General features: G+C 42.7%; 1 protein-coding gene across 1 annotated transcript in view; it reads left to right on the top strand.

Moving 5' to 3' along the window:
• LOC132828315 (cyclin-dependent kinase 18-like) overlaps positions 1-27915 on the top strand; it is a 126030-nt gene that overhangs the window by 31957 nt on the left and 66158 nt on the right. The window contains exons 2-4 of the mRNA XM_060845307.1: positions 3085-3231; positions 22720-22844; positions 24187-24312. Coding sequence (XP_060701290.1) covers positions 3114-3231; positions 22720-22844; positions 24187-24312 — 369 coding nt within the window. The 5' untranslated portion in view covers positions 3085-3113. The remainder of the gene's footprint in view (positions 1-3084; positions 3232-22719; positions 22845-24186; positions 24313-27915) is intronic.

Below are 27915 nucleotides of genomic sequence, written 5' to 3'. Positions count from 1 at the left end.
CCCAGATGCTTCTTCAATGTTGTGAAAGTACCTTCCTCCACCACCTTTCAGGTAGCACCTTCCAGATTTCTAACACTCTCTAGCTGATTAGATTACCTACAGTGTGGAAACAGGCCATTTGGCCCAATAAGTACACATTGACTCTCCGAACAGTAACCCACCCAGACCCAATTCCCTCTGACTAATGCGCCTAGCACTATGGGCAATTTATCACAGCCAATCCACCTGACCTGCACATCTTTGGATTCTGGGAGGAAATCAGAGCAGCCAGAGGAAATCCACGTATATACAGGGAGAATGTGCAAACTCCAAACAGACTGTCGCCCGAGGCCAGAATCAAACCCGGGTCTCTGGCGCTGTGAGGCTACAGTGCTAACCACTGAGCCAAATTTTTTTTCTTGTACTGTAAGAGCTGCACAAATACAGGTTTTTGGGTATGATCTCACAGTTATTACAGAGACATAGTTACAAGGAAATCAAAGCTGGGAACTAAGTATTCCGGGGTATATAGCTGCACAAACACAGGCCTTTGGGTATGATAATTCATTTACTGTAAAGATCTCCTCTAAACCATTTACTCTTCATATTAAACTTATGCCCTCCGGTCTTAGACATGTCAGCCATTGGGAAGAAATTCTCACCATCTGCCCTGTCTATATCTCACAATTTTATATACCTCAATCAGATTCTTTTCAGCCTTTTCTGCTTCAGGGCAAACAAACAAAGCCTGTCCAGTCTCTCCTCATCATTGAGACTTTCCATCCTAGGCAACATCGTGGTGAATTAATTAATAATAAAAATTAATTCATTATTTACTTTATTATTCATGTTATTTACATTTGAAGAAATCCCCATCTTTAGACTGTATCATTTTGTTAACGCTATCATCAATCTATAACTGACAAGCTAATTTTAAGAAAAAGAGAAAAAAAAAACAGGAAGCCAAAATACAAACTGAAGACCTCATTTTTACCTTAAAAACTAGAACTACAAATCTGTTCACCAATTCACAGCTTTGTTTAAGGGAAAGCAACAAACACGTCCTCCTTCCTTTCTCTGCTCAACTCCTTGAAATGTTCAACTCTAGCATTGAATTGTAATTTGTACTCTCAAGAACTAAGTCACACTAATTTGGCTACTGATATACACTCCCAACACAACAGGTCTGCCTGAATTATTTAATGAGGATCCAGTTTCAGTTGGTTCTTAATTAAATTGCTTTTTCACAAGAACCATTGAGGAAACACCACTAAAGGCCAGCAACTGCAAAAATTAAACTGTAGATGTTAGATTAATGTTGATTACAAACTAAATCATATTTGTGGAAACTAAAGATTTGGACTTTCTTATTCAACAGATGTGCACAGTCAGTCCAAAATTAACTAATTCCTTTGCCTCACTCTAATCCATCTCCATAACCTCCAGCCCTACATCCTAACCGTGGACAATAGTCTTTTTCCACAGCATTCATGGCTTAGACATTCTCTCCCTAAGCTTTTCCACCTCCCTCTCATTCTTTGGACCTACTTCAGTCCTCCAAAGGCTTGTATGTTTCTTTTTTCTGTATCCATTTACCCTCGCACATCTCTGCAGCACCTTGGCTATTGTCTACATTAAATATTGCTGTTACCTCTTCGGCAGCATGGTCCCTTTAAACATGTCATGATAAGACAGTTCCTTCACCTTGCTTTGCAGTAGCTTTGCTTTTTCTATTTCGTGAACAAATGTTGTGATTGTGTTGATCTCTGAGGCAGTGTTAAACTGTGCAGAGATCATATGCTAATAATCTGACACTTGGCCCATGAAAGCATATAATTGTGAATCTAAACCTTGTCACAGCAGCTGTGATCTGGAAAATTAGTGATTTAATCTTGATGTCCTTTAAAATCGCATCCTGCTATTATAAACAAGAATCTCCCTGCTTAAAGAAAGAATGATTTACATTTGTGTAGTCCCTTTCATGACCTCAGGAGTACCAACATGCTTTAATGCTAACAAAACACTTCGGAAATATGGTCATGTTGTAATGCAGGGAACACAGCTGCCAATTTGCACTCAGCAAGTTCCACTAAGTACCTATATGATAATGACCAGACAATCTATTTTCCTGATGCGTATTGAGGGATTAATGTTAGTCCATCATGCCGGGAATATTTCCCTTGCTCTTCTTTGAATAAGCTTGGGTCATTTTGTACCCACCTGATAGGCAAATGATTTGAAATCTCATTTGAAAGATGGCACTTTTGATAAAGTAGCATTTTTTCATTACTAATTTGGAGTGTCAGCCTAGATTTTGGGTTCACATCTCTGGAGTAGGATTTGAAATTCTGACCTTCTGACTCGGAAGTGAGAGTATTATCCAGCGATCTCACAACAAAAGATCTTAGAACATTTTACAACAAAAGTATTTGAATCCTCGGCCTGTGTTCAGTCAACTCTTCAGCTTTTATCCTGGAGTGTATAACCCTTAAAAACCGAAAGAATTATAGATGCCGTAAATTAGAAACTAAAGCAGAAATTGCTAGAAAAGCTCAGCAGGTCTGGCAGCTTTTGGGGACAGAAATCAAAGTTAATGTTTTGGGTCGAGTGACCCCTCTTCAGAACTGAGATATTCCTCTTGTTTTATCCTAAAACAGATTGCCTGACAAATTGTTCTTATTAAACTGCATCTGTCACCTTTCTGCCCACATTACGAGCCTGTTTATATCTGCTTGATGTTGTTTGAGAGGTTACAGATCTGCGGTTGCTTCAATGACCTTCAAATACAGTGAATCTCTCACAACTGGGATCTGAATTCAATCTAATGATGATCACAGGGGCAGGGGTAGGAAAAATGGAATGACTCCCTCCCATTCCTTCATTTCCTTTTCCATTTTAGAAATCTTCTGCTTTTGTATGACAAAGTTGTTACTGAAATGTAATGCAGAACATAATCAAGTTTTCACCTTAGATTTTCGGAAACCTCCACACCTGAATTGTGTTGGAATAATTTAATTTGCAAATCAGTTTTATGGCCATGAAGTTTCATTACAGGTGATGGGGAATTATTTCCTCAACTCTCACAGACCCACTTCTTTCTTCCAGCTCCATCACCTCAAAATAAAATAAGTGAAATGAAGAAGTTTAAGCGCCGTTTCTCACTGTCAGCTCATCGAACGGAAACTATTGAAGAGTCACTTGCGGAGTTTCAGGAACAAATCACCAACCAGATAAAGAACAGGAGGAATGATGGTGAGTAGCTGAGAATCTTGTTAGACTGACTACCCAGTGCAAAGTTAAATTAATGACACTGACTGGTCAGTGTATTGTTAAATTACTGACTGACCAGTCACTATACTGCTAGATTATTGACCATCTGGTCAGTATACTAATAGATTACTGACTGGTCTGTATACTGTTAGATAACTAACTGACTAGTCAGTATAGAGTTAGATTACTGATGGACCAGCCAAAATACTGTTATATTACCAACTGACTAGTTGTACATTATTAGATTCCTGACTGACTGGTCAGTATACTCCTGGTTTATGCACTGACCGATTAGTAGCCTAAAGTTTACACACAGATCGATTAGTTAGATTATAAACTGACTGGTCAATAACCTGGAGTTTATAGACTGGCCAATACCTTTTTAAGATTGAAGACTGACTGGTCATTATCCTGTTACATTACAGGCTAGTGAGACTTGACCATTCACTAAAATTCCTTTTTCAGTCAGTGGAGCTACTAAACAGTTGAAAACATTGAAAGCGAGATTCTGCATTTACAGGTTAGAGAAGTTGAGTATAACTTTGGCAAGACCTCAGCTTGGACTGAATTCTTTGTTACTGATATTTGGTTGTATCTGTTTCAGGAGCTGAGGTTCTCCTGTGATGCCTCTTTGTGGGGCATATGATCCATGATGATCTGAGACCTATTGTTCTGCTGAGCTAGGTTAGCTAGTCACATCAGGGGAGATAGAAATACCTTCACTCACTGGTAGTGAATCTTTGGAATTCTCTACCCAAGAACACAGTGAGTACTCAGTCATTTACCATATTGAAGACTGATTATTGAGTACTAAGTAAGTCAGGGGTGTGGGGATAATACAGGACAGTGGTCCTGATGTAGAAAGTGGGTGACAATCTTATTGAATGTTGCAATAGATTTGAGAGGTCATGATGTCTCACCCTGTTCCTATTTATCTTAGGGCTTTCAGTGGGGAGGGCAAGAGGGCAAAATCCCTGTTGGGAGCTGTTTGTCTTTATACCAGGGCAGGCAGGATCGAACGTGTCAGCTTTAAAAGCACACTGCCTAGCTCATACTCATGATCGAAACACAAACAGGAGAAATCATAGAATCGGCCATTTAGCCCACAACACCCCTCCAAAGGGCATCCCACCCCCATCCACCATCCCTGTAACCCTGCATTTCTCATGTCCAATCCACCTAACCTGCACATCTTTGGGAGGGAACCCACACGCAGACACGGGGAGAATGTACAAACCCCACACAGGCAGCTGTCCGGGGCAGGTATGGAACCTGGCGCTGTGAGGCAGCAGTGTTAACCACTGAGCCATCGTGCTGCTCCAAATGTTTGGAGTATCTTCAAGAGAGAGGACCCCAGCACCTACATAACCAGAACGCAACACAATTGGAGGAAGCCAGCCTGCTTCTTGAGCTTGCTTGACCATTCAATGATAAAATTGACTGTTCTGCATATCATCTCCAATCAGCCTTCTTTTCACCATATCCTGAGTTTTGTGACAGCCATAATGTAAAAGTCTATAGTAATTCACAATTACTAAGACTACAGTTGGAGGCTGTAAGTGGTTTTGGGCTCTACATTACCGGAAAGGTGTTGAGACATTGAAGTGCATATTCATTGGGTTACCATCTGGAATTAATTTGAGAAGGCAGTAGAAAAATAGGGGCTTTTAATATTAAAATATGCAATTTTACTGAGGTGAAAGATTTACAAGGATGTTGCCAGGGTTAGAGGATTTGAGCTATTGGAGCGTCGGAGGCTGAGGGATGACCTTATAGAGGTTTACAAAATTATGAGGGGCATGGATAGGGTAAATAGACAAAGTCTTTTCCCTGGGATTGGGGAGTCCAGAACTAGAAGGTATAGGTTTAGGGTGAGAGGGAAAGATATAAAAGAGACCTAAGGGGCAACTTTTTCACGCATAGGGTGGTGCGTGTACAGAATGAGCTGCCAGAGGAAGTGGTGGAGGCTGGTACAATTGCAACATTTAAGAGGCATTTAGATGGGTATATGAATAGGAAGGGTTTGGAGGGATATGGGCTGGGTGCTGGCAGGTGGGACTAGATTGGGTTGGGATATCTGGTCGGCATGGACAGGTTGGACCGAAGGGACTGTTTCCATGCTGTACATCTCTATGACTCTATGACTGTATGACTCTTACTCACCAAAAATCTACTCATCTCAGTCTTCAAAGCTCACAAACGTTTGACGCAGAATTTTACAGATTACGTTTGTGCCAAAAAAACTTGAACTTGCTCCTGAAAAGCCTGTATCTCATTTTAAGATGCTGTTAAGAGTGAAGAGGCAGAATGTAACTGACACATTTATGTTTTTACTGTACCAGATCATATCTGATAAACACAGACAGATATTGTTGATGCAGCTACATTTTTGTGGCTGCGTTCACAACACAATACTTCTTTGCTTCTCGCTTTTCCAACATTGCCTGGTAAAGGTCTTCTTTAACCTCACTTCCCCCATCACGCCCCCATCTCCAATTCCATATCTGCCATTACCAAGATTCATTCCCATGACAGCTTTTACCAGAGCTTCAATCTTCATGTGATTTCACCAAAAATAATTAAATCATCAAAATTGAGGCAATCACAATTAAGCCTCAGGCAAGCAAAACATTAACAGAGAAGAATTAATGAAGCACACATAATGAGGCGTAAACTCAAGATTCAGGCAGGACTCATCATTACTTTTCCCCATGCTTCAGTTTTGATGCAGCATCGTTTTGACTTTATTTAGAGTTTGTGGGTGGAATCATCTGCACATAAATGATCTCACTACCACAATAAAAGAAGAAGTGCAGGGAAGGTCTCTATGGTATCCTGACTAAAACTTATCTTTCACCCAATATCATTGAAATAGATTATCTGGCCCTTATCTTGTGGCTGTTTGCAAGCGTTTGCTGTGTGAAAGTTAAGTTCCCACACTTCCTGCATTACAATTGTTGTTACACATTGAAAAGATAATTCGGGCATTGTAAAGTGCTTTTGGATGTTCTGAAGTTGTAAAACGCACTATTATAAACTGATGCCTTCTTTCTTTATGTCATTCTGATGTTCTGGTTTCAAATGTGTTGAAAATGCTTTGTCAGCATGGTGCAATGTAGACAGTCAGAAAGTGCCTCGGAGACTTCCAGTGACAAAATGTGAGTATCGGCCAACCACAAATCTTATCCTGCTGGCATGCTGTGAAATTTGCACATACTTGGTGCTTTCTCTAGTAACTGCAATGTTAAACATCCAATGTCTAAACCCAACAGTACCTTAAATCACAGAATCACAGAATAGTTATGGTTCAGGAGGGATTATTTGGCCCATTATGTTTGCACTGACTCTCATCATGACTTAGTGTCTATCTCCTGCCTTTTGCCCATACCCTTACACTTAGTGTCTATTTAACTAATCATCTGATGCCCTCTGGAATTCCTTAAATGAACGTGCCTCCACCACACATTCATGCAGTACATTCCAGATTCAGGCACTTGTTATGTTTTCGCTCACTGTACATTTGCTTCTTTTGCAAATTTCTTTAAACCAAGTTGCTGCTTCTAATGGAGTCCACACCAACCCCCTGAAGAGTAACCCACCCAGACCAAGGCACCTAACACTAGGGGCAATTTAGCATGGCCAATTCACCTGACCTGCACATCTTTGGATTGTGGGAGGAAACCGGAGCACCCAAAGGGAAACCCACACAGACATGGAAAGAATGTGCAAACTCCACACAGACAGTCACCTGAGGTGGGAATTGAACCCGGGTCCTTGGCGCTGTGAGGCATCAGTGCTAACCACTGAGCCACCGTGTCACACTAGTTCCATGTTACCAAACCCTCACATCCTCACACCACCATTTTTACAAAAAAATGACATCAATCTTTTATTACTTTTCTCCATTCTGACCTCTTCTGTGGCCCACATCCCTCATGTTGTGCCTGAGATTACAAAGTCATTTGGGTAATGTTTGGAAAAGTATCTAGTGGGGTTTTTATTTATGGTTAAACTGAATTATCCACTTATATTCCATTATTCTCAATGTATCTTGCTGTTGATCTCATTTTGAAGGGAACTCAAGCCCTCAGTCATAAAGGAGGATAATTCAACATCATCCATTTTATAGCTTTGCAGTTCACATTAACACATTAACACATTGAAAGGATCAGTGCTGGATCCACTGCTTTTTGTCATCTGTATACATGGTTTGGATGTGAATATAGGAGGAATGAGGCAAAAAAAACCTGCAGATGCTGGAAGCCAAGGTAGACAATATTTCGGGTGTAACCCTTCTCCACCTCCTGATGCTATCTGGCTTGCTGTGTTCTTCAAGCCTTCTGTTTGTCTGCCTAATATCGGAGGAATGGTTATTAAGTTTCCAATTATACCAAAATTGGTGGTGTAGTGACAGTTAAGAAGGTTATCTCAGAGTATAGTGGGATCTTGATCAGATGGGCTGACAAGGAATGACAGATGGTGATTAATTTAGATAAATTAGGGGAATTGCATTTTGGTAAGACAAATCAGCAGGACTTATAGCATCCTGGGGAATGTTGCTGAATAAAGAGACCTTTGGAGTACAGGTTCATAGTTCCCTGAAGATGGAGTCACAGATGGACAGGGTAGTGAAGAAGGTGTTTGATACACTTGCCTTTATTGGTCAATGTGTTGAGTATAGGAGTTAGGATGTCATGTTGCATGAGGGGCATGGATAGGGTGTTTTTTCCCCCCAGCGTAGGGAGTCCAAAACTGGAGGGCATAGGTTTAAGGTGACAGGGGTAATATATAAAAGGTACTTTAGAGGTAACTGTTTCACACAGAGGGTTGTGCGTGTGTGGAGTGAGCAGCTGGAGGAAGTAGTGGAGGCTGGTACAATTGCAATATTTAAAAGGCATCTGATGGATATATGAATAGGAAGGGTTTAGAGCGATATGAGCCAAATGCTGGCAAATGGGATTAGATTAGTTTAGTTTATCTGGTCAGCATGATTGAGTTGGACCGAAGGGTCTGTTTCCTTGCTATATAACTCTATGACACTGTGACTCTAAAGTTCAAGTTCTGCTACATACTCTATAGAGTGTCCACCTGCATTGAAAGGTGCAGCATCATTGAACATATCCTCAAGTTCACCCACTTTAGATCATTGTCTATTAAATCTGCAGAACTTGTGGAGGCTCTTGATTGTCTCAGTCAGAAATTGGGAGTTATCTAGCAAATAACTTGTCTCCTGACTCCCCAAGACACTCCACCATCTACAAAGTACAAGTCAGGAGTGTGATGGAATATTATTCCCCACTTGCCTGGATGGGTGCAGCTCCAACAACACTCAAGAAGCTTCACACCATCAAGGATAAAGCATCCCACTTGATGGTCTGTCTACCCATGACCTTTAACATTCACTCCATCCAGCACTGATAGAGTAGCAGTACCATCTACAAATGATAATGTAACAACTCACCACAGCTCCATCCAAACTAATGACCTCTGACACTGGTCAGGTGCAACAGGTGCATGAGAAACCCGCCAACTGCAAGGTACCATCCAAGCTACAGATTATCATGTTAATGATAATGATCTCATAGTTAAACACTTGTCAGGGACTGATTAACTCTGTGAGTTAGTTTATTTAGAGTAGTAGAACACATTGCAGGTTAAGAAACTGATGTTACAACAAAACCACTGGTTTTTGTGAATGCAGCCTGCAGGCTCAACGTAGACTAACTGCTGGATAAAGTCAAAACATTGCATGGACACAGTATGGGGAATCCTTAAAGGTGAACTCTCTAAAGGCAATGTACACATCAAACACCTGCTGACTAGGAACTATATCAACATACCTTCCCTGTCACTAGGTCAAAATTAGAACAACGTCAATATCTAACAGCACAATGTGTGTATCTACGCCCCATGGAATGCAGTGGGTCAGTAAGGATGCTCATGGTCAATTAGATATGGACAATAAATGTTGGTCTTGCTGGTGTTACCTATGTTCTGAATTAATACAAAATTTTGTCAGTCTTGCTTTCACCTATTACCCCATGCACTTTTCCAAGCGTGGCTTTATGTAACACTCCTGTTGATTCTCATCATCTCTCTCACTCTATTGACCTTGATGATGCACTGTACACTGGACCTTAGCCTATCTTAGCCTGCAATTCATAATTGGAAAAATAGTTGACCCAGAATACTGAATGGGTTAATGCTTTATGCTTTGTATGATACAAGTGTATCATACAGGATCAAAGGGAGGTGGGCAGAGAGGACAGTGTTTGAATTCTGAAAGCTTTTTGGCAGCATTTGTGTTTCACATCCGTTTCCTTTGATATCCCAATCCTCATTATTCTGCTTGACAAAAATTAGCATCAAATAAACAACAGCAAGATAATTAAAATAAACCATGCTTACATCCCGTGTGTTGATGAGGTAATAGTCATTAGTATTCACCTGCTAAGTGTGGTTCGTGCCTTGGAAGGTTTGTGACTGTTAAATGTTGCTACCTCCCCCCCCCCAGTTTCCATCAGCCCAGCTCTCTTTTATTGGCTGCAGGAATATCTAGTTTAAATGTATTCTTCTGTGGGTTCCACCTCAATCTCTGCCTTTGTCCAAGCCCCAGGGGTTTCCAATTCCTGCCTTTCATTTGCCGATTCTGTTGCCTTTCTCCTCTCTAGCCCAAAGACATTGACTCATTGGCTCCTGCCCAGATCTCCTCCCATTTCGTTGGAGTGGCTGGGGAATCCTGTAGCCTTTTCCCCAATAGGAATTGTTGGTAGCTGAAGTTCCATTCAACGAAATGAAAAGTATGGCACTGGAAAAGCACAGCAGGTCAGCAATACCCGAGAAGCAGGACAATCGATGTTTCAAGCATAAACCCTTCATTGGGAAGGGTAGTTCTTACTTTCTACCATTCAATGAGATGGACAATCACAAGCTTTTATATGTATATTAACAATAAAGCTCTCCATCTTACAGAAAGGTGATTCTAATGTTAAGTCAAGTGACCTTTCACCTGATTAATAATAGTTGCATTCTGAAAACAATTCATCCAACACGGACACTATCCAACACTGATCTGACTTTGAACTAAATGCTAAAATGCAAACCAGACACATTCCTGGAACAAGAGGGTATGCAGTCGTTGTGTATTTTCTTTTAATCTGCTCAGTTTTTGTTCATATTTGTTCTTTCTCATGTGATTGGAGAGGTGTGTGGCTAAAGTCAGCCTACTGGATGGGAGATAATTGGACTAGAGTATGATGAAGTAAATCAGCTCCATTTTAAATCCAAAGATGTGCAGGTTAGGTGAATTGGCCGTGCTAAATTGCACATAGTGTTAGGTGCATTAGTCAGTGTTGAATGTCGGGGAATGGGCTTGGGTGGGTTGCTCTTCGGAGTGTTGGTGTGGACTTGTTGGGCCGAAGGGCCTGTTTCCACACTGTAGGGAATCTAATCTAATCTAAAGACATATTCCTTTGTTCATGTTTATAATGAAAAGCTCTTATGTAAACTTTCCAATCTGCATTTATTAATTGCAAAGGAGGAGGGTATTTGTGGAGAGTAATTGTGATGAGGTAGTGGCCTAGTGATATTATCACTGGTCTGCTAATCCAGAGAAGAAAGTGAGGTCTGCAGATGCTGGAGATCAGAGCTGAAAATGTGTTGCTGGAAAAGCGCAGCAGGTCAGGCAGCATCCAAGGAACAGGAAATTCGACGTTTCGGGCATATGCCCGAAATGTCGAATTTCCTGTTCCAAGGATGCTGCCTGACCTGCTGCGCTTTTCCAGCATCACATTTTCAGCTGCTAATCCAGAGAACCAGGTCATGCTCTGGGACTTGGGTTTGAATCCTATTATGGCAGATGGTAGAATTTGAGCTCATAAAAAAATTCCGGAGTTAAGAGTCTAACGATGATCATGAATCCATCGTAGTTTGTCATAAAAACCCATCTGGATCACTGAAGTCCTTTAGAGAAGGAAACTACCATCCTCACCTGGTCTGGCCTTCATGTGACTAGCAATAATATGGTTGACTCTTAACTACTCTCTGGGCTATTAATAATGAACAGTAAATGCTGGTCTGGTCTGTGTTGCCCTCAGCCTGTGAATGAATAACAAAAAAAATGTAAGCAGAGAAGATGGTGGTGAACTGCTTTCTTCAACCACTGTAGTCCATGTGGTGAAGCTGGAGCCACAGTGCGGTTAGAGAGGGAATTCCAGGAGTTTGACACAGCGACACTGAAGGAATGATGATATATTTCCAAGTCACGAAGGTTGGTAGATTGGAGGGGAACATGCAAATGGTAGTGTTCCCATGCATCTGCTATCCTTGTCCTTCTACATAGTAGAGGCCATGGATTTGGAGGTGCTGTCAAAGAGCCTCAGTGAATTTCTACAGTGCATCTTGTAGATGGCATATATTATTGCCACTGTGCATCAATGGTGGGAAGTGTGAATGTTTAAAGTGGTGGATGAGTTTTTGATCCTGCTTTGGACTGGATAATGTTGAGCTTCTTGTATGTTTTTTGGGTTGGACCAATCCTGGCAGGTGGGGAATGTTCTATCACACTCCTGACCTGTGTCTTTTTGATGGTGGACAGGCTTTGGGGAGTCAGGAGGTGAATCCTTTACCAATGGTGGCAGTAAAGTGCCAGTTTGTTTGGAGAAAAGGAGGGGGTCTAGTGATGAGAGCTGCAATCAATCACTAGTGATATCGCTGCTCGAAGTCTTCTACAAAATAGAAGGCAGGGGCTGAGAGGTGCTGGAGAGTGGCAACAGCACATTCTGTAGATTAAACACACTGTGATTGGAGGACACCAGTGATGAAGTGGATGGTTACATAGTAGAGTGGCTTGGGTTACTACATCTGTTCCTTATGGTGTTTCTTGGAAGCTGGAACACCTTCATGATTAATGGCTCCACCAAAATTACATTGAGAGGAATTTGATAAGAGACTGGGACTTTCTTATTTAGAGTAGAGAAGACTCAGGGGCAATGTGATAGGGTCAGAAACATGAAGAAGATGCAAGGGAATGAAATAAAGGTGAAGCTGTTTTCTGTGGTAGAAGGGTTGGGAACCAGAAACCATGGATATTTGGCCATTGGCAAATTAACCAATAGGGCAATGAGGCAACACATTTCTTAGGTACCGTGTTAAAGGATAGGGAATTGATAAACACAAGACACTAGGTATTGCAGAGCTCTGGAGAAAGTGTAAGGCAATGAGACTAATTGGGTACCTTTTACAAAGAGCTAGCATGGATATAATTGACCAAAATATCCTCCCTCTTATCTAAGATGGTGCTCAAGCACATTTGAGCTTTAACAAGTCCAAAGCCTGTGGAGTTGTTACTATCCTCCTCCTCTCAAGCACAAGTTAAAATATTGAATTAATGTACTTGTAGCTAAATCAGCCTTCTCTACATTTAAATAAGTTAAATTATAATGCCTCCCCCACAGGTTGTCAAAACAAGTCACTGATGTGGTAGGTGGGTGGAGTACAGTTCCCTGAAAACCTTCATTTCAATCTAACCCACAGCAGTGTGAAAAATGACAGGAACTTGGGATATTTCCACTTAAGTGCCCAAAGAGGATTATAACATTTTGATATATTGCATAGAAAGATATTAGACGCATTGAAAGGCTATTTGATTGGTATCCCAGAACCATTAAATTGTATAATTAGGTACTTTCGCTTCCTAGTCAGTGGGGGAGGTGGGGCTAGGAGTCTTCATGTTGGGTGGGCAGCAATGGTGGTCAGAAGCAGGAGGTCATTTGGTGATACCCTCAGGAATATATCCAACCTGAATAGCTAACTAACATCAACAGACATAATGTGTCTGGATAAGAGGGTTTTTGGATAAGATAAAGTAAATTTGGCAGATGGAGAATAACTTCTTCATGTTAACATGTTTATACGCTAGAGAGAGAGAGAGAGAGAGAGATGGAATTTAAAAGTAACAAGGTTTTGTGAGACCACATCTGAAGCACTGCAATTAATTGTTCTCTACTGAAAGCTGCAGAATTCAGTTGACTGATATGTGGAGTTGTCTTGAAAGTACAGGTCTGTACTCTTCTACTGAAATTTCGAAGAATGAAAAGTGATCTTATTGAAATGTTTAAGATAATGATGGGGCTTGGTGGGGAGATGCTGCATGGGTGTTTCCTCTTGTGGGGGAATCTAGAACTAGGAGTCTCCTACTTAAGTTGGAGATTATGAGAATGTATTTTCTCTTATAGGGTTATAAGTCTTTGGAATTTTCTAATCAGAGATCAGCAGAGGCTAGGCTATTGAATATAGTCAAGTCTGAATTGTTGACTGATAGGGTAGTAAAGGATATAGGCAATGGACAGAAAGATGGAGTTGAGGCCACATTTAGATCAGCCATGATTGTATCAAATGATGGAGTAGGCTCAAAGGGACTGAATGGCCATTACTCCCTCCTAATTTCTATGTTCTCATGTTTCTAATTCCTGAGTGTGTGTCAATGTATACAGATGGTCGCAATATTAATGTGGATTGACAGAGAGGTCTCTAGGACATTGAATCGGAAAATGGCAAATGTGCTCATTGGAGAAGTGATGCAGAGGAGCCGGTGTTGGACTGGGGTGGACAACATTAAAAATCAGAGCTGAAAATGTGTTGCTGGAAAAGCGCAGCAGGTCAGGCAGCATCCAAGGAACAGGAAATTCGACGCTTCAGGCATTAGCCCTTCATCAGGAATGAGGAAAGTGTGTCCAGCAGGCTAAGATAAAAGGTAGGGAGGAGGGACTTGGGGGAGGGGCGATGGAGGTGGGATAGGTGTAAGGAAGTCAAGGTGGAGGTGATAGGCCGGAGTGGGGTGGGGGCGGAGAGGTCAGGAAGAGGATTGCAGGTTAGGAGGGCGGTGCTGAGTTCGAGGGATTCGACTGAGACAAGGTGGGGGGAGGGGAAATGAGGAAACTGGAGAAATCTGAGTTCATCCCTTGTGGTTGGAGGGTTCCCAGACGGAAGATGAGGCGCTCTTTCCAACCGTCATCCTCATTTCCCCACCACCACCTTGACATCCTTATTTCCCCTCCCCCCACCTTGTCAACCACAAGGGATGAACTCAGATTTCTCCAGTTTCCTCATTTTCCCTCCCCCCACCTTGTCTCAGTCGAATCCCTCGAACTCAGCACCGCCTTCTTAACCTGCAATCTTCTTCCTGACCTCTCCGCCCCCACCCTATTCCGGCCTATCACCTTCACCTTGACCTCCTTCCACCTATCATATCTCCATCGTCCCTCCCCCAAGTCCCTCCTCCCTACCTTTTATCTTAGCCTGCTGGACACACTTTCCTCATTCCTGATGAAGGGCTTATGCCCGAAACATCGAATTTCCTGTTCCTTGGATGCTGCCTGACCTGCTGCGCTTTTCCAGCAACACATTTTCAGCTCTGATCTCCAGCATCTGCAGACCTCACTTTCTCCTCAACGTTAAAAATCACACAACACCAGGTTATAGTCCAACAAGTTTATTTGGAAGCACTAACTTTCATAGCGCTGTTCCTTCATCAGGTACTTGATGAAAGAGCAGTACTCCGAAAGCTAGTGCTTTCAAATAAATCTGTTGGATTGTAGCCTGGTGTTGTGTGATTATTAACCTAACTGCAGACATTTGTCCTGCATTAAGATCCTGAGTTTGGGATTAAGCTATGTTAATGAGAAAAGGAGATGAGGATCTATATTTGCATCTAAACTTCGGATCTTCTTGAGGATAACAATGAAAAGAAGCACTTCAGAAAATTGTCACAATAGAGCAACTCACCACATTTACTTCAATAGCAGCTGTTAAACATATGATCATCTATTAGGACAAAGACAGCAGATACATGGGAACACCGCCATCTGTAAGTTTCCCTCCAAGCCACTACCCTCCTGACTTGGAAATATATCACTATCTCTTCAGTGTCGCTGGGTCAGGGTCCTGGAATTCCCTCCCTAATGACCTTGTGGTTGTAACGATATCTTATAGTCCACAATGTTTTAACAAGGCAGCTCACCATTGTTCTAACTAACAATGCCCATATTCATGAAAAGAATAAAAATCTCAGAAGCACCTTAAAATGTCTCACTCACACCTTTTGGTGATTGAGGGGGAAGTGCTGAACTGATGATGGGGAACGGTCTATGTTCCTTAGGCAGCTTTGAAGAATGCCATGAGATCCTTCATAAACTATTATGACAGGAAGCTACTGGTTCAGGTTGCTACTTCACTCAACTGAGGGCAGGGAGAGCAGAAAGACTACTTGGGTAACAACAGTATTTTATAATTCACTGCATTCAAATGAAACATTGCATCACTTTAATATCTTCCATGACCTCAAGAGGATGTCCTATAGCTCTTTACTGTCAACGAAACACTTTTGAACTATAGTCACTGTTCTGAGATAGAAAAAAATTGCAGCCAGCATGCACACAGAATGCTCCTGTAAATAGGAATGTCATAACGAATATATTTCTTAAAATAATATGGGTTGAGGGATAATTAGTGCCTGGGATACCTTGGAAAACACTTCTCCAAGAGAGTGCCTTAGGACAATGTGGGAAGTTAGGTGGATTGGCAATGCTAAATTGTCCGTAGTGTCCAGGGATGTGCAAGCTAGGTGGATTGGCCATGGGAAAGGCAGGTTACAGGGATAGGGCAAGGGGCTGGATCTGGTTGAGATGGGTCAATATGGACTCGATAGGCCAAATTGCCTGCTTCTACACTGTAGGGCTTCGATGATTCTATGGTAGTTCAGGCTCAGCTAAGAGGATAGATGTGGTCTTGATGTAATGTCTCGTCCACAAGACCACAGTTCCTCAGAACTACACTGAAGGGTCAGCCTGAACTTTCTTTGCTTAGGTCTCTGGAGTGGGACTTGAACATACAGCTTCTTGGACGTAGGTTTGCTCACTGAGCTGAGCTAGGTAACAACTTCAGTGAGCCTTTGGATGAAGCCTGGCTCACTGAAGTTATAACCTACTATGGTGAAGAAACATCTGAAAATGAATCTTCCAGCTCAGCAAGCAAACCTACATCCAGAACCTCAATCTGAGCTACAAATCTTCTCAAAACTCACTAATACAGCTTCTTCCTCAGGAACAAGAATACAACACCCCCACCCCACACCAGGTACACCACTGTCATTAGGTTATGGGCGCTCCTACCATAGCAAAATGGAATGTTATTGGTTGTGTTCCAATGGGAGTTTGGTAGAATCATCACAGAAGTGGTATAAATGATTCCCTATTCAGTAATAGATTAGTTACTGTGACATCTCATTGCAGTGAGATTTTGAATTTTTCCAGGGGACTGTTGTATTTGCCTATCTAGATATGGTGGCCTCAGCACATCAAAGCGATTTGTAATTATGTTGAGAGATTTAATACGTTTTTAATATAGGAGCAAATACTTTCTTTGATGCCCTTCTAATGTTGGGTTGGAACCTAACATTTGGATCTGTGCTTTTTCAAGAGATGGTTCAGAACTGGGATGCATTGCTTCGCACAAAGGATCATGGAACTTTGTCCAAAAATGACCTGCGCGTACTTAATAAATTGCTTCCTCAAAACTGGCTCTTCTGTTCTATGTACTAATACTGTCAGATGATTTAGTTTCTAGTTTCTCGTTTATCAGTTCAGCTAATGTAAAGAGCGAGCGTAGCCAGTTAATAGTGCAATTTTTCTCTGATTACAACATGATTTGCTCACTGAACAAACAGTGAGATGCTGTGGCGTAGGTGAAAAACAATCACATCTGTCGAGTGCTACAATCTATTAATAGCAATGAATTCTGCCATCCTTATAGGATTCCTCTTGTGTCTGTAAAACCAGAAGTAATTAATTGCACTTAGGAATTGAATGAGTTTCTAAAATGCATGCTCGAATAAATTGAATATTGTGAGCATTATGCAGAGTTAATATTGACACAAAATTATTAATTGGTGAGAGAGAGGTGAGGGTGAGTCTTCTGCTTTCAATTCACTAACTGGAAAAGTGTCATGACGAAAGCTACAGTAAATAGGGTCTCCCAGTAGTAACATAGGAGTAGGAGGAGACCATTCAGCCCCTCAAGCCCACTCTAACATTTTAGATTATGGCTGATCATCCACATCAATGCCATATTTCCATATCTCTACATCACAGAATTCCTACACTATTGAAGCAGGCCATTCAGTCCATCAAATCCAAAATGACTCTCTAGAGTCCATGCAATCCTGTATTTCCCATGGCTAACCCACCTACCTGGATATCCCTGGATGCTATGGGCAATTTAGCATGGCCAATCCATTTTAACCTGTACATCTTCAGTCAGTGAGAGGAAACTGGAGTACTCAGAAGAAACACATACAAACAGAGGGAGAACATGCAAACTCCACACAGACAGACAACCAAGTTGAACGAGTCCCTGATGCTGTGAGACAGCAATGTTAACCATTGAGCCACTATGCTCAGGCGCTAGAAATTTACCAATCACAATTTTCAACTTATTTAATAATTGAGCCTTCACATCCCACTGGGTTACAGAAGTCAAAAGATTCCCCACCCTCTGGCTGAAGAAATTCCTCCTCAGTCTTAAATGGCCTCCCCTTTTCTCCACAACTGTGTCCAATGGTTCTAGACCCCCCGGCCAGACAGAGCCAACATTCCTCTTGTTGAGCCCTTGTAATCGTTTCATAAGTTTCACTGAGTTTTCTATAAACTCTGGAGAATAAAGGTAGGAATCAGGATCATTTTTCCACCAAAATGTAGCCAATGGAGGACCATTACTTAGGGTGACATGGTGGCACAGTGGTTAGCACTGCTGTCTCACAGTACCAGAGATCTGGGTTTGATTCCAACCTTGGGCAACTGTCTGTGTGGAGTTTGCATGTTATTCCTGCGTCTATGTGTGTTACCACTGAGTGCTCCAGTTTCTTCCCACACAGTCCAAAGATATACAGGTTAGGTGTTCTGGTCAAAATAAATTGCCTTGTAGCTTGCAAGTTAGGTGAACGAGCCATGCCAAGTGTGGGGTTATGAGTCTGGGTGAGATGCTCTTTGGAGGGTCAGTGCAGACTTGATGGGCTGATGACCTCTATTTGCACTGTAAGGATTCTGTGATACCTAACGCAAATTATGTGAATAAAATTAATCACAGCCATTTACAGCAGTAGTTGCTAATGAATGACTCCATCTCCATTCTGCCTTAAACTTGTGGTATCTTTAAGCTCTCTGATTTCAGTCAGTGAAGGCAGTGATCTTAGGTAACTCCCTGGTGAGGTGTCTGTCATCGCACCCCTGTACCCTGTGTTTTCCATAATCTAGATGAAAATCCTGCTTTTTTAACTTGTAAAAGGAAGACTTACATTTTAACGTTTATACTAACTCAGGATGTCCCGCAACTAATGAAATGCTTTATTGAAGTTCACTCACTATTCTTTTCTAATTTCAAAAATATACTTTATTTATAAAAATATCTTTATATACATATACGGTCCCTGCAGCAGTTTGGTTCTGTATGTAATGTATGGAGAAACAAATAAACATTAGAGTGTGACTATCCAGCCATCAAACCAAAGGCATTTCCTACTGTACGAGATGTGACAACAACCAGATAATCTACTTTGCAGAGATATTGATCGGAGGGCAGATATATTGGCCAAGACATGGGGTAGAAATCCCTGGGTGTTTCTGGACCAGTGTTGTGGAAATCATATGAGGAGGGAGCTGGGACTTAATTTATCATCTCATTCCAAAGATAGGAGTGAGGGGTGCGATTGGTAGCTTTAATTTTTCGTGATTCTTTTTTGTTTACATATCAATGTGCAGCAAGCAGTTTGTTGTCACTATGGTTCATATTGTGGTTTCATTGTTATGATGTTCATAAACAAATCATTTTTGGGACCATATCTTTAAAATTAGGATGGATCAGTCACCTGTTGTGCAGTCTGCCTGATAGTGGACATGGGTCACTTATTCTGTAGTCCACCTGATGGTTTGATTGTTCGAGATCATTGGAAAGTTTAAATTGTTTCACTGAGAAGATGATGCTAGGTATTTATATTTTGAGACAGAGGCAGTTCCCCCAGTTTCCAGTAAATGGATCCTGAACTCTCCAAAGTAAAAGGTATTAGATTTTGGCAAAGATGTTAGCCCATGTGGATCAATTTGGAATGTAAGGGCATAGTTTTAGGCTAGGGGGTTGAGTAGGACCCCTTGTCCAAAGGGTCTGAGGAGTTCACTACCCCAGAGTGTGGAGAATGCTTGGATTTTGAGTAAGTTAAGGAGGTGATGTACAGATTTTTAATTAGTAATAGAGTCATAAAGATTGACAGCACAGGGAAAGGGCCCTTCAGCTCATCACATCTGTGTCTATCAAAAACAATCACCTACTATTCTCATTCCATTTCCAGCACTTGGCCCATGGCCTTGTAACATCCCAAGTGCACATCTAAACACATCTTCAATGTAATGGGAGTTTCTGCCTTTACAACCTTGACTGACAGTTACTTCTAGATTCCCACCATCCTCTGGGTGAAAAACATCTTCCTTACATTGTAACAACATTTAAAAGACATCTGGATGGATATGCGAATAGGAAGGGTTTAGAGAGATATGGGCCAAATGCTAGCAAATGGGACTTGATTAGTTTAGGATACCTGGTCGGCATGGACAAGTTGGACTGAAGGGTCTGTTTGCCTGCTGTACATCTCTATGACTGTCTGATCTCCTCAGAACCTTCTGCACCTTACCTTGAAAAGTTTAAAGGATTACGGAGTGTGAGAAAGAAAGTAGAGGCGAGGCCAAGATGAGATCAGCCATGATTGTCCTGAATGGGGGAGCAGGCTCGAGGGGCTGAATGACCCACTTCTGCTTATAGTCCTTATATTCTAAGAAAGAGTTATGCTTTTAACTGCTCACTTACTTCTAAGGTAAAAGGGAGCTGGAGTCAAGAATAGTTAATCTTTGAATACAGTGTTTATTCTTTTCATATTATCGTGAGTAAAAGGGTAGAGTAAGCTATTTTGAGATCAGGTTACAGACTTTCCTACAAATTTATGATGGTCACAGGTGGACAGAGTCTAATTGGCTTTGTGACTGACTATAGCTGCATCCAAAGGTACTTGATGTCTATTGCATCCTACAGGCATTTTATGATTCCAGGAGATTCATCCTGGCTTGTTCAGATCGGGGTTTACAGCTGATGGTGGATTCAAGAAACCCTCTGAGAACTGAGGCAAGTGTCTGGAAACAGTCACTCAAAACTACTATTCAGTGAAATGGAGACGTAGGAATTCGCTGAAGCCAGGGTCAACTGCAAACTATTTGCTAAAAGGATTGCAATTCTGTGGAGAGTGTGATAGGTGATAAGTGTAAAAGGGGAATGTCACTTTCTATGGTTGAAGGTATAAGTTGTTTAAGAAAAGCAATGTTTAGTCAATAGTGCTTTTTGTAGTCATTTGTTGCAGTAAAAACTTTAAAATGGAAAAAAGTGATGTTTTTTCAGCTGGTAAGTAGAAATTCTCTTTAAAAACCATCTGTCTCTGCAGAGATTTGAATAATAAAATCAGTTCTGCAGTAACCAAAAGAGAAAATGCTGGAAAATCTCAGCAGGTCTGGAAGCATCTGTCAAAGGGTCAGTTAGACCCAAAACGTCAGCTCTTTTCTCTCCTTACAGATGCTGCCAGACCTGCTGAGATTTTCCAGCATTTTCTCTTTTGGTTTCAGATTCCAGCATTCGCAGTAATTTGCTTTTAACCAGTTCTGCTGTAACATGTGTTTCTTCAATGCAAATTGGCTTTAACGTGATTGAAGAATTTAGACCATTATTTGTAGAGTGCAAACTTTCCTTACCTGTATTGGTTGTAATGCAATTCTGGCCCCATTACTTTAGTGGCACAGTTATTGTGTGATTTTCCCATAATACGCGATCGCACGAGAACGGAGTGATCATACTATATCAGAACTGACTGTAGTTAAGTTCCAGAAGGTATCAGGACTCATTGGGGTAACACTTTGGAAATAAAGTCTCACTATTCCCAGAATCATCATAGAAGGTAAAAATGTCTTATCAAAGTACACAAACTTCCCCAATGTAACTGTCTTTGTAGTCATAGTTAAACAGAAAGCATTGACTAGGTTTCTGTACATAACAAGGAGCATTATTTATTATAACTAAGTGGATTCTAACCACAGATAAACAATTATGAACCATCAACATACAACTCTACTCATTAAAACTCTAACCCTTTTACAAACTACTTCTGCACATGTGTACAGTCGGGCACAAAAATATGTTGGTGTTACGGGTGGAGGAAAAGACTGGGCTGGCAGTTGAATGGTCTGGGTCCACAGGGTTGGCTAAGATGAACCTCCTGGTTTGTGTGTCCTTGCAGATCCTTGATCTCTCAGCTTCAGATACTTTCACTTGCTTGCAGGAGACACAGATGGGGTGTTCACAGCTTATAAAGCTTACTGAAACTGGTGAGGGAAGATAAACGGAGTTTCTTCAGATTTTAGTTTTTTTTTAACTTCAGAGACAGTATCTCTATTTCCAGAGGTCTGGACACTTTGGACTATCTTGCTCACACCCACAAACACAATCACATTGTTGTTGAGAGGCAGAAGGTCATTATAATTGAAAATCTTTCTCTCTCAACGGGTAGTGAATCTGTGAAATTCTTTATCACAGGAGGCTGCCAAGACTCAGTCATTAAATTTCTAATCAGTAATAAAATTGGAAGTTTTGGAGGGCAAATGGCAGGAAAGTAAAGTTGTGGAATATCAGACCAGTCACAATTTCATTGAATGGTGGAACTGATTCAATGGGCCGAATCTTCTACTTTTGCTCCTTATGTCCACATGGAAACTGGCCAGCAATGCACAGACCAATCAGCTACTTGTTGCTGGCTGAATCTCTGATTGTGCACATCCCCCGCTCCAGCTTTCCTGCCGTATACTCCATTCATGTCCCACCACTATTTGAACAAAGAGCAGTGTAAGTAACACTTGCAACAAGTGCTGGTAATTTGCTTTTAGAAGGTGCAGTAATCTCTTCCATAATCCATAGTTTTTAAGAGTCCTTTTCCGATCTTGGGCCAAAATCAAAATTATGGAAAAGGCAAAAGACTCTTGATTTGATTTGATTTGTTGTTGAGTTATTGTTGTCATGTGTACCTAAGCACAGTGAAAAGTTTTGTTTTGCTAGCAGTACAAGCAGATCACAGCAAACAAAGGCATACAGATCGTAGGGTGTTTAGACAGAGCAAGGTTAGGGCTACACAAGAGGTGATCAAAGCAGATTTAATGGAACTTTATTATTCATTTTTACAGACTTAGAATTGAGGTTTAAAAGTGCAGAAACATGAGAATAAGATCTGCTGTAGAGAGCTTACAAAGAGTCACCTAGTGTCAGTGCCAATTCGAATCACAATGTGATCTTGATATGGGCAAATAAATGACTGATTCCTGTTTTTCCTTCATTTAGATATCGCACACGAGAATCTGCCACTGACCTTGAATGTGCACACGGAACGGGTGACATCAGAAGATGGCCATTCTCCAAATCCCCTGCGTTATAGGAATCACCGACAGCGCAGGTTCTCAATGGAGGTATGATGTAATCTCTTGTCTCCAGACGGGATGTTAATAAGACCCAGGGGGCATAGCGGTGTTGATGATCTTGAATATTCCAATGGTCTCTTGGCTATCATCCACCATCTAACAACTCAAGCTCCTTTGAAAAATTCTTTCAGAGTAATCTACCTCACAGCAAGTCCCATTCGCCCATTGTCTTCTGCTTTTCAGTTATATTGGTTCCTGATCCAGTCACAATCTGATTTGAATCTTCCAATTTGTGTTTTAAAACCCTTCTACTGCTTCTATCCTCCCAATCTTTGTAATTTCCACCAGCCTTCTGAAATAGCGAATCTTTTGGCCTCTTGTGTCACATTGATTTTAATTGCAGTGCTGTTGGCTTTAGCTGCTGAAACCCTAGCTCTGAACTCCCACTCTCCAAATCTCTACCTTCTAGCTCCTTATTAGTGATGCTTGTTAAAACCTGTCTTTTTGACCAAACATTTGGTCACCAGTCCCAATATTGCCCTATAAGTAACTTGGTCATAGACTAAATCTTATAGAATCCTATAAAATTCGAACACAACTAGATTGGGTAAACACCAGAAGGGTGTTCCTGATGATCACGGAGTCCAGAACCAGGGGGTCATGATCTAATGACATAGAGAAGGCCATTTAGGACTGAGATGAGGAGAAATGTCTTCACCCAGAGAGTGGGGAGCCTGTGGAATTCTCTGCCTTAAGAAACTGTTGAGGCCAAAACATTGAATGTTTTCAAGAAGGAATTAGATTCAGTTCTTAGAGTTAAAAGGACCAAAGGGGGAAAGTGGCAACAGGGGGCTGAGTTGGACGATCAGCCATGATCATATTGAATGGTGGAGCAAGCTTGAAGGGCCGAATGGCCTACTCCTGCTCCTACTTTTTACTTTTCTATAATATTCCTATGAAATGGTTTACTGAGATATGGGTACTAAACAAACATAGGCCAAAGTTGAAATTCACTTGAAATGTTTGGATTAGTATTACAGCAGGAGAATTACAGCTTAAACCAGGCCATTCGGCCTGACTGGCGTATGCCTGTGATCCTACCCCAGACTCGTCACCTAATCCAAACAGCATATTCTCGCTCCCTTTCCCATAGGAGATAGCTCCCACTCACCACATTGAATGTGCAGATTACGCAGCAGCAGATACATGGTAACACCATCAACTGCACGTTCTCCACCAAGCCACCCCCCATCCCGACTTGGAAATATATCTCCATTCCTTCACTGTCCGTTCACTAAATGTTGGTGTTTGTGCCTCACTTGAACTGACTGTCTTCTTTCTCTCCCTTTGATGTCTACCCCTTGTATCTCCCTGTCCTCCAACCCATCAGGACTTCAGCAAGAGGCTCTCTCTACCGATGGATATCAGACTACCTGAGGAGTTCCTGCAGAAGCTACAGCTGGAGAGCCCACCCCTGCCCAAGCCTCTGAGCAGAACATCACGGAGAGCTTCTCTGGTGAGTCGGACCCTGGGACTGTGCAGAGGCACAGGGTCCTGGGTCTCAATGCACAGGATCCGAGAGTCAGCTATTCAGCCTCAGGAACCTCTTTGGCTTGTCCCAGTGTCTGTGGAGATGGCAACAGAGTCTCTGTTTCAGCCAGGAGAAAGTGAGGACTGCAGATGCTGGAGATGAGAGTCGAAGAGTGTGCTGCTGGAAAAGCACAGCCGGTCAGGCAGCAGCCGAGGAGCAGGAGAATCTGTGTTTCGGGCATAAGCCCTTCATTAGGAATGAGGCTTGTGGTACAAGGGGGCTGAGAGATAAATGGTAGGGGGGGGGTGGGGCTCAGGGGAAGGTACCTGAGAACGCGAAAGGTGATAGATTGGAGAGGAGGGTGGAGCGGATAGATGGGAAAGATGATGGACAGGTCAGGACAGTTCAAGAGGATGGTGCCAAGTTAGAAGGTTGGGACTGGGATAAGGTGGGAAGAGGGGAAATGGGAATCTAGTGAAATCTACATTGATCCTGTATAGTTGGAGGGTTCCAAGATGAAAGATGTGGCGTTTTTTCTCCAGGCTTCGGGTGGATAGGGTTTGGCGATGGAGGAGGTCCTAGACCTGCATGTCCTTGGCAGAGTGGGAAGGGGGAGTTAAAGTGTGGTGGGGCTAGTTAGTGCGGGTGTCCCAGTTCTCTGAATTGATCTGTAAGTTGGTGTCCTGTCTCCCAATGTAGAGGAGACCACATCGGGTATAACGGATACAGTAAATGATGTGTGTGGCAGTGCAGGTAAATTTCTCTTGGGTGTTGAAAGAATCCTTTGGGGCTTTGGACGGAGGTGAGGGGGGGAGGTGTGAGTGCAGGTTTTACACCTCTTGCAGTGACAGGGGGAGGTGCCATGAGGAGAGAGTGGTTTGGTGGGGAGCGTGGATCTGATAAGGGAGTTGCGGAGGAAATGGTCTCTCCGAAAAACAGATAGGAATGGGGAGGGAAATATATCTCTTGTGGTGGGGTCTGTTTGGAGGTGACAGAAATGGAGAAAGATGATGCAATGTATATGGAGGTTGGTTGGGTGGAAGGTGAGGACAACAAGGTTCTGTCTTTGTTGTGGTTGGGGGGGAGGTGGGGTTCAAGGGTGGAGGTGCAGGATGAGATGTGCTGGAGGGCATCATCAACCACGTGGGAGGGGAAATTGAGGTCTTTGAAGAAGGAGGTTGTCTTGGATATTCTTTGGTGGAATTGGTTCTCCTGGGAGCAGATGCGGCGGAGGTGGAGGAATTGGGAATAAAGAGTAGTGTTTTTACAGGAGGCAGGGTGGGTGGAGGTGTAGGCCGGGTAGCTGTAGGAATCAGTGGGTTTGTAGTGAATGTTCGTGTTGAGTCGGTCACCAGAAATGGAGGTGGAGAGGTCCAGGAGGGGGAGGGAAGTGTGAGGGGAGGGAGGTGTCCGAGATAGTTAAGGTAAATTGGGGTCAGGGTGGAAGGTGTTGTGTAGTTGATGAACTGCTTAACCTCCTCATGGGAGCATGAGGTAGTGCCGATGCAGTCATCGATGTAGTGGAGGAACAGGTGGGGAATGGTGCCGGTGTAACTGTGGAAAATGGACTGTTCCATGCACCTGACCAAGAGACAGGCATAGCTGGGGCCCATGCGAGTGCCCATGGCTACCCCTCTGGTCTGGAGAAAGTGGGAGGATTGGAGGAAGTTGTTGAGGGTGAGGACCAGTTCAGCCAGGTGAAAGAGAGTGTCAGTGGAGGGGTACTGGTTGGGTCGGTGTGAGAGGAAGAAACGGAGGGCTTGGAGACCATCGTCATGGTGGGTAAATGTGTAGAGTGACTGGATGTCTCCATGGTGAAGCTAAGGCATTGGGGGCCAAGGAAACAAAAATCATGGAGGAGGTGGAGGGTGTGGATTTCACCAGTTTCCCCATTTCCCCTCCTCCCACTTTATCCCAGTCCACCCTTCCAACTTGGCACCACCCTCTTGACCTGTCCTACCTGTCTATCTTCCTTCCCACCTATCTGCTCCACCCTCCTCTCTGACCTTTACCCCGCCTCGATCTACCTATCACATTCCCAGCTACCTTCCCCCCAGCCCCACCCCCCCTCCCATTTATCTCTCAGCCCCCTTGGCCCACAAGCCTCATTCCCGATGAAGGGCTTATGCCTGAGACATTGATTCTCCTGCTCCTTGGATGCTGCCTGACCTGCTGTGCTTTTCCAGCACCACACTCTTCAACTCTGTTTCAGCTCACTGGCCACCTGTCAGATGCCATCTGACTGTTTGAGTCACCCCAACATTTCCTGACTATCGTAGACCTTTCAGCATGTGTGCCATTTTGCTTTTGGGTTGGTGTAAGGTACTCCACACTCACAAATACAACACTCCTGAGTTGATGGTCTTCAAAATAACTTCACAGAACGTGGGTGTCGCTAGGTGGGCCAGCAGTTATTGCCCGTCCCTAATTGCCCTTGAGAGTGTGGGGTGAACTGCCTTCTTGAACCATTGTAGTCCCTGTGCTGCAGATAAACCCACAAAGCTGTTAGGGAGGGAATTCCAGGATTTTGACCCAGCGACAGTGAAGGAACAGCTGATATATTTCTGAGTCAGGATGGGGAGTGGTTTGGAGGAGAGCCTGTAAGTGGTAGTGTTCCCATGTATCTGCTGCCCTTGTACTTTCAGATGAAAGTGGTTGTGGGTTTAGAAGGTGCTGTCTAAGGATCGTTGGTGAATTTCTGCAGGAAATGTTATGGATAGTACACACTGGAGCTACTGAGCATCCATGGTGGAGGGAGTGGATGTTTGTGGATGTGGTGCTGATCAAACGGGCTGCTTTGTCCTGGATGGTATCAACCTTTTTGAGTGTTGTTGGAGCTGCCCCCATCCAGGCAAGTGAGGAGTACACCATCACACTCTGACTTGTGCCTTGTAGGTGGTGAACAGGCTTTGGGGAGTCAGGAGATGAGTTTCAAGCCACATTATGCCTAGTCTCTGACCTGCTCTTGTAGCCACTGTGTTTATTTGGTGAGTCCAGTTGAGTTTCTGATCAATGGTAACCCCAAGGATTACCATGTGGGGGATGTAACACCATTGTTACATGTACCACCATTGAATGCGAAGAGCTAATGGTTAGATTGTCTCTTATTGGAGATGGTCACTGCTTGGCATTTGTATGATGCGAATGTTACTTGTCACTTGTAGGTCCAAGCCTGGATATTGGCCAGATCCTGTTCGATTTGAACATGGACTGAGGAGTTGCGAATGGTGCTGAACATCGTTAAACTGGCGACAGGCAACCAATGCTGGCCCAGCCTGCAATGCCCCCTTCTCACAAGTGAATAGAAAGTAAACTCTGGAACTTTCGCTCCGACCCTGAAATAAAACAGTCGATACCAGGGAATCAATTATAAAATTTTAAATGATCACACCCTTCTGAAACAACAAGAAATTAAAAGTTACAGAACCAATGTGGACAGCTGGCAATGAACAAATTAAATGATTATAATGCAGATTGGAAGGGCTGAATGGCCTCCTCTTCCCACATAATTGCCTAGCTGTATTTTAGCCTCTAAGTCAATCTGCAGCCGGGTCTAATCATTTTCGTTTAGTCTTCACATTGGCAAAA

The sequence above is a fragment of the Hemiscyllium ocellatum genome, chromosome 26 (genome assembly GCF_020745735.1).
Source record: "Hemiscyllium ocellatum isolate sHemOce1 chromosome 26, sHemOce1.pat.X.cur, whole genome shotgun sequence".
Classification (NCBI taxonomy): Eukaryota; Metazoa; Chordata; class Chondrichthyes; order Orectolobiformes; family Hemiscylliidae; genus Hemiscyllium; species Hemiscyllium ocellatum.
The sequence above is the reverse complement of the archived record's forward strand: the minus strand, read 5'-3'. Positions and strand labels throughout refer to the sequence as shown.